This window comes from Chionomys nivalis, chromosome 5 (assembly GCF_950005125.1).
Source record: "Chionomys nivalis chromosome 5, mChiNiv1.1, whole genome shotgun sequence".
Classification (NCBI taxonomy): domain Eukaryota; kingdom Metazoa; phylum Chordata; class Mammalia; order Rodentia; family Cricetidae; genus Chionomys; species Chionomys nivalis.
In genome coordinates, this window is record NC_080090.1 from 612,790 (window position 1) to 626,218 (window position 13,429).

General features: G+C 43.1%; 1 protein-coding gene across 3 annotated transcripts in view; it reads right to left on the reverse strand.

Moving 5' to 3' along the window:
• Positions 1–5,530, reverse strand: part of Nvl (nuclear VCP like) — a 69,255-nt gene extending 63,725 nt beyond the window's left edge. For 2 of the 3 annotated variants that reach the window (XR_009057155.1, XM_057770512.1), the window contains exons 1-4: positions 5,388–5,530; positions 4,148–4,221; positions 731–783; positions 546–642 (exon numbers count right to left, since the gene is read on the reverse strand). Coding sequence is in view for 1 of the 3 variants with exons in the window: in XM_057770512.1 (XP_057626495.1) it covers positions 546–642; positions 731–783; positions 4,148–4,221; positions 5,388–5,444 (281 nt within the window). In the remaining 2 variants the exon portion in view is untranslated. The remainder of the gene's footprint in view (positions 1–545; positions 643–730; positions 784–4,147; positions 4,222–5,387) is intronic. The other variant, XM_057770513.1, reaches the window with a different exon arrangement.
• Positions 5,531–13,429: the final 7,899 nt, after the last annotated feature.

Genomic DNA, 13,429 nt, shown 5'->3' on the forward strand with positions numbered 1-13,429 from the left:
TCATGTGAGTGCTGGGAATCAAACCTGACTCTTCTGGAAGAACTGAGCCATCAATCCAGTTACAAAAACATTTGCATTTTTAACATAAGTGCACCAGCCATAACAGTTGATTTAAATACTAAAATTTCTGCCATCTTTTAGTATACCTGGCATTATATTAAAGCAAAGAATAACAATGACGACAAGACAACTGTGCTGGTAATACAAAACAGAAAACAATTCCAAAGCCATATGATATAAAGATTACAGTAAATCTCTATAATCGAGTGTTAAGAGAAAACTCACAAGGGATCTAAGAAGGCCCAAGACATCTTCAGATGTTTGAAGGCTGAATGAGATTTGTGAAGTGGAAATGAATACTCAAGTTACTGAAAGCCAGTCCAAATATCTTTAGGGATAGAGAACAAGCAATACAACTGGAAGAACAGACAATGCAAGGCAGGAAAATGTTCAGGTACAATTGCACTGTTGGCCAAAAAGAGCCGCTGAAAGTTTTCTGAATATGAATGTGGGACTTTAGAAAAAAAATGCTTTGCAATACTTACTCATCTTCTTCATCTTGTCTTGCTCTTTTTGCTAGATGTTTGTCCTCTAATTCTTTAAGATTCTTAAGTTCTTTCTCATTACAAATGATGCTAAATACTGAAACAAATAAACAATAAAATGCCATGAGTTAAAACAATTATTTCCATAAATGTTGATAATTCTGCTCAAACAGTGAAAGACTCACCTTTTTCTACTTGAATCCTAAAAGCATTTCTTTTTCTTCGGCCATAATCTACACTGGGGAAAAAAATTTTTTTTAGCACAGTTTTCACAAATGTATTCCACTAAACTTGCACACTATAGAATCCTTATTGTTCTTATTGGTTGATAAATAAAGCTGCTTTGGCCTATGGCAAGGCAGAATAGAGGCAGATGGGAAACCCAAGCAGAGGGAGTCTGGGAGACGCCAGTCAGCTGATGAGGAAGCAAGACGTGCAGAAAATGAGGCAACGCCACAGCTACATGGCAATATATAGATTAATAAAAAATGGTTAATTTAAGATGTAAGAGCAGCTAATAAGTCTGAGCCATCGGCCAAACATTTATAAGTAATATTAAGCCTCTGAGTAGTTCAGGAACTGGTGGGCATGAGAAAAACAAAACAAGAAAACAAAGTACTTAATTTAAATGGAGACCTTGAAGTTGTGAGGCCTTTATTAAGCAAATGTAAGCATATTAAAATGTAAGAAATCAGAGCACAACAGTATCTCAGACAATAAGGTAAGAATAACTAAACCAGGGGGCTGGAGAGATGGCTCAGAGGTTAAGAGCACCGCCTGCTCTTCCAAAGGTCCTGAGTTCAATTCCCGGCAACCACATGGTGGCTCACAACCATCTGTAGTGAGGTCTGGCCTGCAGACATACACACAGACAGAATATTGTACACATAATAAATAAAAATATTAAAAAAAAAAAAAAAAAAAAAAGAATAACTAAACCAAACCAGCCCAAGATTAATTCTTTCCTAAATGGTGCTTAGTTAGGACTCAGTCAAGAGAGCTACATAACATTAAAAAGATAAAGGCAGGTCTGAGAGAACACACCTGCAATCCCTGTACTCTGGAGGCCGAGGCAGGAGTGATGGAGGTGGGTCTTGTATTAATCTGTTGCTTTTATCGGTTAATTAATAAAGAAACTGCCTAGGCCCATTTGATAGGCCAACCCTTAGGTGGGTGGAGTAAACAGAACAGAATGCTGGGAGAAAGAAGCCGAGTCAGGGAGTCGCCATGATTCTCCCATTCCAGACAGATGCAGGTTAAGATCTTTCCTGGTAAGCCAGCTCGTGATACTACACAAAATATTAAAAATGGGTTAGATCAATATGTAAGAGCTAGCCAATAAAAGGCTGGAACTAATGGGCCAGGCAGTGATTAAAAAAATACAGTTTCCATGTAATTATTTCGGGTATAAAGCTAGCCATGCGGGCGGCCAGGTGCCAGAGACGCAGCCCCGCTGCTCATATTACAACAGAGTGGCACCCAACGTGCTAATAAACTCCACATAAAACCTAAAAGGGCTTAAAATGTAATTATTTCGGGTATAAAGCTAGCCATGCGGGCGGCCGGGTGCCAGAGACGCAGCCCCGCTGCTCTTATTACAACAGCAGGAGGACTGTGAGTTTGAAGACAGCCTGTAATACATAACAAGACCTTGTCTTATAAATAAAAGATAAACTAGAAAATGACTAACTAAAAACATAAAACACAGGCACAACTATAACAAAGAGAGAGCCAGCAGATGGTTCAGCAGGTAGGGCTCTTTGCCATGTAAGCCTAAACCACCTGAACTTGATCTCTGAAGTCCATAGAGGGTAGAAGGAGACAACTTCACAAAGTTGTCCTCAGACCTCCACATGCACGATGTGGCATGACATATGTACATGTGCACACATGCATGTATACACACAGAGGGAACATGCTGGTAGATTTTTTTTGTTTTTGTTTTTCAAAACAGGATTTCTCTGTAGCTTTGGAACCTGTCCTAGAACTTGCTCTGTAGACCAGGCTGGCCTCGAACTCACAGAGATCCACCTGTCTCTGCCTCCCGAGTGCTGGGATTAAAGGTGGGTACCACCACCACCCTATCCCACTGGTAATTTTTCTAATTTAAAAAAAAAAAAAAAAAAAAAAGGAAAGGTGTTTTTGCTGGACCCACAACTGTTAACTAAGAACAGGATGAAAGCCGGCATCTCCGCCCTGACCTCTACCTGTCCCTGGCTCCTGCACGAGGACAGCAATCATCACTCCAGCAGTGTCTACCTAATCTCTTTCAGCCCTCTATGCTACGAGGACAGCAACCGTCATTCCAGCAGTGTCTACCTAATCTCTTTCAGCCCCTCTTCGCTACAAGTTTGAAGGCAAAGTTGGGCTGCACAAAACCGGCTCTTAACAACACAAAACCCAGAGGCAGAGGCAGGTAGATCCCTGTAAGGTGGAGGCCAGCCTGGTCTACAAAGTGAGTCCCAGGCCAGCCAGGGATACACATTAAGACTCTCAAAAAGCAAAATAAAGCAAAGCAACACAAACAAACAAAAACAACAAAAAAAGAAAGTACCACCCACACAAAATAAGGGCATTAACAGGTATAAAAAAGGAAAGTGGTCAGATCAGGTTAAATAAATATGTTCTCTATTTTTTTTTTGGTTTTTCGAGACAGGGTTTCTCTGTGGTTTTTGGAGCCTGTCCTGGAACTAGCTCTTGTAGACCAGGCTGGTCTCGAACTCACAGAGATCCACCTGCCTCTGCCTCCCAAGTGCTGGGATTAAAGGCGTGCGCCACCACCGCCCGGCCTAAATATGTTCTCTAAAGACATCCCTTCAATGGCTGTGGTTAGCACAGATGTGAAGACTGGTTTTCAATGGTGGTGGAAGTGGCATCCCAAGAGGGAACTGTGACCCTGTGAGGGGCATTTCCTAAGTCACAAAGACTGGAGTGCATTAAGAGAATCAGTGAGGGAGGGCACAGTTACTGGGTATTCTTGCTTAAACAACAATTCCCCCTAAAAAGCCTACTGCTCCTTCAAGACTCTCAGTTGTTCAGCCATTCATTCGTGACAGTGAGAAAACCCGAGTTGAGTTACCTAAGCTGGGACCTGTCTGCTGCAGACGTAAACCCATGTTGAATACTTTTAAAAGAACTGAACTTTGTACGAATACTATTAGCTTATAAATTGAGAGATTCAACGGTTGTCTTTTAATTCAACCTGACATCTTCCTTCCTCAGCTTCAGGTGGTGGGCTTATAGATATGGCCACCAGGCCTGACTCACATTCCTTGACAGAGTCTGAGAGCTGAGGAAGAACACGCATCAGCTTTTAATTTTCTGATGAAACGGAAATGGAAGGAATATAGCAGTATCTCTATCTCCCGGCAACTGAAGAGAAAAGAAAAGGAAAAAAGGAGGCATTTCCTCCAGGGAAAGGAATCAACACTGAGTATAGTAGATGATTACAGATGTTTGTATAGCTGATTTGGGATTTAGGCTTAATGGATTGGTAAGGTAACACCAGCAGACATTGATATCATCTGAAAACTTAAATAACATATTTAAAATGGAAGGGGAGAGGGATTTAAAAACAAGGATTTAGAAGTACACTTCTTTACCTGTACATTTTTTGCAAATCAGACGCCAAGATTCCAGTGTCTACGTATTTGCCACATCTGTTGCTGGTGAGGTACTAAAGAGAAAATATTATTTCAGTCAGTAAATTAAGAGGTTGAATTATTCCAACACATACTTCTATGCAAATTCCTCAGGAATAAAGTATACCATAAAATATAAAAACATATCAAAAACATAATTTTTTAAAAAAAAAACTGTTACAATCTGTAACTGGATTTTTTTTTTTCTTTTTTTTTCAAGACAGGGTTTCTCTGTGTATCCATGCCTGTCTTGGAATTTGCCAGTAGCCCAGGCTGGCCTTGAACTCAGATCTCCCTGCCTCTGCCTCCTGAGTGCTGGGAGGGATTAAGGGCATGTGCCACCCCCAACCAGCTTAATTAACATACTTAGCCACTAGAATATCTTAAGTAGTGAGGGCTTACTATACACCCTATGTCCTCAAACACACATGAACAAGCAGCAAATGTTTGACTTCTGCCACTCACAAAGCTGGAGCTGGAGACAGCTATTAGTGAGCAGAGATAACTAGGAAGTTGGATATAGAGAATTCAAGATAGCTGGGTGGTGGCGGTGCAGATGCAGACAGAAATCTGAGTTCGAGGCCAGCCTGGACTACAGAGCAAGTTCCAGGACAGCTAGGGCTACACAGAAAAACTCTGGGGGGAGGGGGACAGAAATACACATGCCTTTCAGGACGTGGTGGCAGAGCCTTTAACCTAGTAGTGGAGAAGCAGAGGCAGGAGACGTCTGTGAGTTCAAGGCTGGCCTGGTTTCCCTACATAGCGAATTCCAGGCCAGGCTGGGCTTACACAGTACGACGCTGTCCCAATAAGACCAAAGAAAAAGAAAATTTCTCCCTCCCCTCAACTCGTGCTGCTGAGGGCATCACTGATCACTGAAGGCTGATATCACCACACAGAGCTCCCCAGCTATGAAAATAAGAAAACACTGGCAAAGCACCCAGGCTCCCTCTTTTTACTGTTCCCCTAGAGTAACCGCAAGCTCTGGAATTAACGTTGAATTGTGGGCACCGAGGGCACTGGAATAAAAGCCCTGTCCCGACTTAAGAGGAGGTCGAATCCTGGTCTCGATGCGGAGGGCAGGTCGGGGTCGGCGTCCACGGTAGGAACATCCACGCACCCTGCCGGAACCCAGCCGCGGCCTGAGGCGCCAGGCAGCCGCGCGAACGCCGAGTCGCGGTATTCTGGGAAACACACGCACCTGAATGACCCGCTGCTTCAGCTTCCCGTCTATGAACACTGCAGGTCTAGGCTTCATGCTGCCGGGGCCAACCGTGGGCACTTCACCTTAGCTGCAAAGCCTGCGGCAGCCGCCTTACCCGATGCACCGGAAACGGAGCGCACGCGTCGTCCCCCGACACCGGAAGTGCCCCCGGACCTCACCGCCTACCCCCACCTCCAGCCCCGCGCGCACACCTTCTCCTCAGCCCGAGAGCTCTAGGAGTAGGGAGGATTGCACTGCTAAGAAGAACGGGAAGATCTGGCAGTGCGCGCGAGTTTCTAACCCGGTTCTTTTTCAGGATTGCCCAACAGGGCCTAAACGGCTAGGCCCGCTTTGAAGACATTAAACTTTATTGGTTCCCAACTGAGCAAACGGACACGGACACCAACTTTTGTGGCTGCGCAGACTCCCAAAAGCGAGTAGTAAATTTGACATTAAAGAAGGCTTAGCGGCACGTGCTAAGTTTCAGTATTCGGGAAGTCGAGGCAAGGAAGGTTGCTAAGAGTTCAAAGGCAGAAGGGCCAAGTAGCAAGATGCTGTCTCAAAACAAAAAAGTTTGAATTTGTCACAGTCCAGGCTGGGAGCCGCAACATGTTCGTGTTTTTGTTTTTTGTTTTGTTTTGAGACGGGTTCTCACACTGTAAACCCAGGATGTGTGGAACTCAGTCTGCAGCCTGAGGAGTTTTTCCCTTAGAGACGTCTTTTCAGGCAAAACCAAGAATCTTGACTTTGTTGGAGAAAAGAATTTCAGGAAGAACCAATATGAAGCAGAATTGGAGTTTATTAAAGTTTCAACAGCCAGGCAGTGATGATGCACGCCTTTAATCCTAGCACTTGGGAGGCAGAGGCAGGTGGATCTCTCAGTTCCAGGCCGGCCTGGTCTACGGAGCGAATTCTAGGACAGCAAAGGCTGTTACATAGAGAAACCCTGTCGAGGAAAAACAAAAAATACTTTTTTAACAGTCTTAAGCACAGTGGTTAATAGATACTCAGGGGAAGAACAAGATGAAAACCGTGTGAGTATGGCTTTCAAGGGAGGATTGTGTGCAGGAGTTTTTGCAGTGGGTATGTAAAGGAGCCTCTGAGTTGTTATTGGTGTCTATTTTTAAGGTAAATTGTTCAAAGAGTAATTTACAATGAGGTTTAAATGGTTGTTAAGAAAGTTGGATTCATGAGGGAGAAGCACTGAGAATACAGAATGGGTTGTCTTTTACTTTCTATTATGAAACACACAGCCGAGTTAACTTAGAGAAGGGTTGGTTTGTGGCTCGTGTTCCAGAGGGATAACCATGATGGTGGAACAGAGGGTAGCAGGCAGGCAGCAGCTGGGGCAGCAGCTAGAGCACACCTATCTAACCATAAACAGAAAGCCTTGAACTAAGTCAAATTGGTAGGAATCTTTTGAAATCTTAAAGCTTACACTCCAGTGACAAGGCCACACCTATGTCTTTCCCAGACAACCAAGGACTGGGGACAAGTATTCAAATGCCCAAGGCTGTGAGGACTCTTCAAACCACCACAGTAACCGTACCTGGCAATCTTTATTTTTCAGTTCTGAATATCAAACCCAGAAGCCGCATAAATGATAGGCAGTCACTCCACCAATTGAGCCACATCAAGTAAACTATATCTCTACCTCCGAATTTCATTCTTCTTAATACCAGAATAATATCCTATCGTGTGTGTGTGTGTGTGTGTGTGTGTGTGTGTGTATCCATTCATGTCTTGGATGTTTAGGTGGGTTCCACAACTTGACTCTTGGGAATAGTGTTGTAATAAAATATGGGTATTATGTAGGTATCTCTTGTGTACCAACATTCATTTGGGAATATATATAGGAGTGGATCAACTAGATCATATGATATTTTTAGGAATCTTCCTACTGTCTTCCATAGTATCTGTGTAATGATCTGTCCTGTCCCTTTAAGAGAAAAGCCTTGTCCACTTCCTCCACCTCCACTGAGGCAGGCAGATCTTCCTTCCTGCTTGCAGCCTGAGTCTCTTCCTTCTCCTACTCCCTCAAGAAGAGGCAGCTTCTGTCTCTCCTTTCCCTCCCTTCTCCTCCTCTTCCCTCCTGTCCCCTCCCGTTCCCTTCCCTCCTCTCCCCTCCTTCTTCCCCTTCCCTTCCATAACCCACTAAATAAATATCCAACCTCACTCTGCATGGCGTGCCTATCCATCCATCTGTCTCTCGCCTGCCGCCTGGCTCCCTGCCCAGGTCCAGCCGCCTTAGGAGACCTGCGTGCACCATCCCTGCCTGGTACTGGCTGCTCTCTGGACCCCCTGCCCACTGCCTGTCCGTGCTCCAGGACCTGCAGCATGGTCTCATGGTGTGCTGCCCACTCCAGCCACTCGGGAACCTGCAGCATTTTACTTTTCCCATTACAATCTGTAGTAGTTCATATTCCCATAAATAGTACCTAAGGTGTCCTTTTTCTCCAAGTCCTTGCCAGCCGTTGTTGTTAATTGTTTGTAGTAGCCTTTCTGACTGGAGTGAGATGGAATCTCAGTGAAGAAGTTATTTACATTTCCCAGTGTCATGCTGTTCTCAATAGCAGGCATAAAATTTTACATTGCCATCAACATGTATAAGAATCCAATTATTGGGGGCTGGAGAGATGGCTCAGTGGTTAAGAGCATTGCCTGCTCTTCCAAAGGTCCTGAGTTCAATTCCCAGCAACCACATAGTGGCTCACAACCATCTATCATGAGGTCTGGTGCCCTCTTCTGGCCTGCAGACATACATGCAGATAGAATATTATATACATAATAAATAAATAATTTTTAAATAAAAAAAAAATGAAAAGTTTAAAAAAAAAAAGAATCCAATTATTGGCTGGGCGGTGGTGGCGCACGCCTTTAATCCCAGCACTCGGGAGGCAGAGGCAGGCGGATCTCTGGGAGTTCGAGGCCAGCCTGATCTACAAGAGCTAGTTCTGGAACAGGCACCAAAGCTACAGAGAAACCCTGTCTCGAAAAACCAAAAAAAAAAAAAAAAAAGAATCCAATTATTGGCCGCGATGGTAGCACATGCCTTTAATCCCAGCACTCAGAAGGCAGAGGCAGGCAGATCTCTATGAGTTCAAAGCCAGACTGGTCTACAAGAGCTAGTTCCAGGACAAGCTCCAAAGCTACAGAGAACCCTGTCTTGAGAAAACAAAACAAAAAAAGAATTTCAATTATTCAAGGGAACACCTTGGCTCATTTTGTAATCCCAGCATTCAGGAGACTGAGGCAACAGGATTGAAGTTTGAGGCTGCAAGTTTAAGGCTAGCCCGTTCCACTTGGTGAGTTCCAGCCATTCTTGGCTATCCTGTGAGACCCTGCCTCAACAACAATGGATAACAAATGTGTTTGTTTTACTCTTTTGGGTTTTTTTTGGGGGGCCACCATCCAGTTCCCAAATAAATCACATGGAGGCCTATACTTTCTTACAAATGCCCAGGCTTAGCTTGGCCTGTTTCTTGCAAGCTTTTTATCTCTTTTTAAAATTTTATTATGTGTTCTGCCTGCGTGTATACCTGCAGGCCAGAAGAGGACACCAGATGACTGTGAGCCACCATGTGGTTGTCTGGAATTGAACTCAGTACCTTTAGATGAGCAGGCAATGCTCTTAACCTGAGCCATCTCTCCAGCCCTCTTGTCAGCTTTTCCTTCCTTCCTTCCTTCCTTCCTTCCTTCCTTCCTTCCTTCCTTTTTTTTCTGTGGTTTTTCAAGAGAAGATTTCTTTGTAGCTTTGGAGCCTGTCCTGGAACTAGCTCTTGTAGACCAGGCTGGCCTCGAACTCACAGAGATCCACCTGCTGGGATTAAAGGTATGCGCCACCACCACCCGGCTATCTTGTCAGCTTTTCTTTTCTTTCTTTTTTCTTTTTTTTTTGTCAGCTTTTCTTAAATTATCCCGACTACCTTTTGCCTCTGGACTTTTATCTTTCTTATTTCTGTGTATCTTACTTTCACTCTTACTCCATGGCTGGCTGTGTAACAGGGTGGCTGACCCCTGATGTCCTCAGTTCCTTGTTCTCTTGCTCCTTTTTCTTCCCAGAGTTCTCTTATTTATACTCTCTGCCTGCTAGCCCTGCCTATCCTTGCTCCTGCCTCACTATTGGCCATTTAGCTCTTTATTAGCCCATCAGATGTTCATCAGCAAAGCATCAACAGCTTCACAGAGGTAAACAAATGCAGTATAAACAAAAGCAACACACCTTACAGTAATATTCCCCAACATTCATCAACATGTATTTTCTGTTCTTTTCATAATAACCATTCTAGTAGATGTATCACTTCATTGTAGATTTGATTTACATTTTCTTAGTGGTTAGTAATATTGGAAGTTTTCATGTGCTTATCAGCCATTTGTATAACCTTGGGGAAATGTCCAGAGGTGTTTTTTCTCCATTGACATTTTCTTCCTTCCTTTCTTTTTTTTTCTTTTACTTTCCTCTCTCTCTCTCTCTCTCTCTCTCTCTCTCTCTCTCTCTCTCTCTCTCTCTCTTTCTGTCTCTGGTACAAGGTTTCTCTGTATAATAGCCCTAGCTGTCCTGGAACTTGCTTGGTAGACCAGGTCAAACTCACAGAAATCTGCCTGCCTCTGCCTCCTGAGTGCTGGGATTAAAGGAGCGCACCACCATTGCCTGTCTCTGACTCTGGGTTTTTATTACTAATACCAATTAGAATTTGCGCTATAGTGTCTGGCTGTTGGATCCTCTGCAACTGGAGTTACAGATGAGTGTGAGCTGCTCTGTAGGTGCTGGGAACTAAACCCCAGTCCTCTACAAGGACAGCTCATGCTCTTACCACTGAGACGTCTCACTTGTCCCCAGATTTTGCTTCTTTTTATTTGTTTGTTTGTTTTTTATGTTTTGAGACAGGGTTCTCTTTGTGGCCTTGACTATCCTGGAACTCACTCTGTAGAGCAGGCTGACCTCACACTCACAGAGATCTACCTACCTCTGCCTCCCGAGGGCTGAAATTAAAGGCATGTGCACCAGTGCCCGGCAGGGTTTATTTATTTTTTTGTATATGAATAAAACTTCATTGAGATAATGTCTAGCTCTGTAGCCCTAGCTGGCCTAGAGTTCACTCTGTAGACATGAATGGTTTAGAGTACCATCTGCCTATTCCTCCTGAGTGCTAAAATTAAAGGCATGTACCACCATACCTGGCCTGTTGACATTTTAATACTAATCATTTCGTTTTTATAAATTTTTTAAAAAATATTTATTTATTTATTATGTATACAATATTCTGTCTGTGTGTATACCTGAAGGCCAGAAGAGGGCACCGGACCTCAATACAGATGGTTGTGAGCCACCATGTGGTTGCTGGGAATTGAACTCAGGACCTTTGGAAGAGCAGGCAATGCTCTTAACCTCTGAGCCATATCTCCAGCCCCCCCCCCCTTTTTTATAAATTTTGATTCCCCATAGTTTAACATTGCAACCTTGCTCTGAGTTTTCAGGTAGAATAAGAAACAAAAATCATCATAATGGGAAATGGTAATTTAATAATTGTGGTTGATTGTGGTGTGAGCTTTTACACTTTCTTAGGATAAAAAAAAAAGCATATAAAGAATTCAGGACAGGCCCAATGTGGTAATGAATGTAACCCCAGGACTCAGGAGGCAGAGGGAGGTCCTGAGTTCCAGGACAGTCAGGGCTACACAATGAAACCCTGTTTCAAACAAACAATACAGGACCTTCAGGGTTTTCTGTTCCATCTTGGGGAATGTATATGAGGTGAAGTTTATGTGGGTCATTTCTTTTTAATTTTTTTTTTGAATTTTTCGAGACAGGGTTTCTCCGTAGTTTTTGGTTCCTGTCCTGGAACTAGCTCTTGTAGATCAGGCTGGCCTCGAACTCACAGAGATCTGCCTGACTCTGCCTCCCGAGTTCTGGGATTAAAGGCGTGCGCCACCACCGCCCGGCCTCTTTTTAATTTTTAAAAAAAGGTTTTATTTTACTTGCATGTGTCTGTATATGTGTGCAGGTGCTTGTGGAGGCCAGAAGAGAATGTTAGATACCCTGGAGCTGGAATTACAGGCAGTGTGAGTCTTCTGATATGAGTACTGATATGAGTGTGGGTCTCTGCAAGAACAAGTGGTCTTTGCTACCAGAATATCTCCCCAGCCAGCCAGTTTTAATTGTTAAATACATTTGTTTATTTGTGAGTGTGTGCATGCACTCAATGCATGTGTCACTGTATGTCCCATGGCACACATAGAGAGGACAGAGGTCCTCCAGAGGTGATGGCTCTCTCCTTCCACCATGTGGCTTCACACTTACAGGTAAGTGCCTTTACCCAGTTGGTCATCTTGACAGCTCAGGCAGGTCTTATTTTGTTTGTTTTTATTTTTGAAAACATTTATTTTTATTTTGTGTATATGGTATTTTACCTCCTAAAGTCAGACTTTCCTTAGTCTGCCAGCTCACAAATAATGAGACAGACTTATTATTATTATTATTATTATTATTATTATTATTATTATTATTATTGGTTTTTTGAGACAGGGTTACTCTGTGTAATAGCTTTAGCTTTCCTGGAGCTAGCTCTGTAGACCAGACTGGTCTCAAACTCACAGAGATCTGCCTGCCTCTGCCTCCAGACTGCTGGGATTAAAGGTGTATACCACTACAGCCTGGTTTATTATTAATTATTAAGACTTGGCCTTAGCTTAGGCTTTTCCCCAACTAGCTCTTTTAACTTAAATTAACTTTTTTTTTTTTTTTTTTGGTTTTTCGAGACAGGGTTTCTCTGTGGTTTTGGAGCCTGTCCTGGAACTAGCTCTTGTAGACCAGGCTGGTTTCAAACTCACAGAGATCCGCCTGCCTCTGCCTCCCAAGTGCTGGTGTTAAAGGCGTGCGCCACCACCGCCCGGCCATTCAGAAGGTGCCTTGGCAAAGATACATCTTCACAGTGTACAATATACCACAGCACTATAGTTACAGTTTTCTTTAGTTATGATAGAAACTAAATTGGGTATAAAACTTTGGACTCACCAAGAAAAAATAAATTAAAGTATTTTCTCTGAATTTGCTAAATACAAATGGACTGGACATTGTGAATATAATTTTTACCTGATACTTGTTCTTATTGTATGTAGTTTCCTATGTTAGAGTTAAAATCTTTCTTTTTTGATTAGACAAAAAGTGGGAAACGTTGTGGAATATTTGTTTGCATTGTGAAGATGTGTCTCTGCCTAAGGCACCTTCTGGTTGGTTTAATAAAGAGCTGAACGACCAATAGCTAGGCAGGAGAGACTAATGGGAGAAAGAGGAACTCAGAGTTAGAATCCAAACCTGCAGGAAACACCGTTGACACCAGGAACGAGTCAGACATACAGTATAGAGGAGAGGTAACCAAGCCATATGACAACATAGATTAATAGAAACAGGTTAAGTTATAAGAGCTAGTTGGGAAAAAGCCTAAGGTAAGGCTATGCTTTCATAATTAATAATAGTCTCTGTGTTGTTATTTGTGAACTGGTCACCCAAGGGAAAGTCCAACTACAGCCTGCATGTATGTCTGTGCACCATGCATGCTGCAGTGCTCCCAGAGTCCAGAAGTCATCAAATCCCCTGGAACTCTAGTTACAGATACTTGGTAGCTATCATGTAGGTCAAACCCTGGTCCTCTGGAAGAACAGCACGTGCACTTAGGCTCTGAGCCATCTCTTTAGCCCCCGGTTTGTTTTTAATGAAATCTCTTCTGATATTCATTTGTAGTCATTTTATTAAGCACTAGTTATTTACAGTGAAGGTACTAGGAGTACAAAACCCAACAAAATATGCTGCCTTTTATCATATGTGGGGAATGACTGGCTAAGCATGCATATTTGACTGCCTTTGACTTCTCAAAACCTATTTTTAAAATTTTTTAGTTTTTTTTAAGTGTGTGGGTGATTGGCCTGCAAGTCTGTATGAGCACCATATGCATGCAGTGTCTGAGGAGACAAGAAGAAGGCATCAGATCCCCTGGAACTGGGGTTACAGATGGTTGTGAGCCTCCATGCTGGGAATGGAA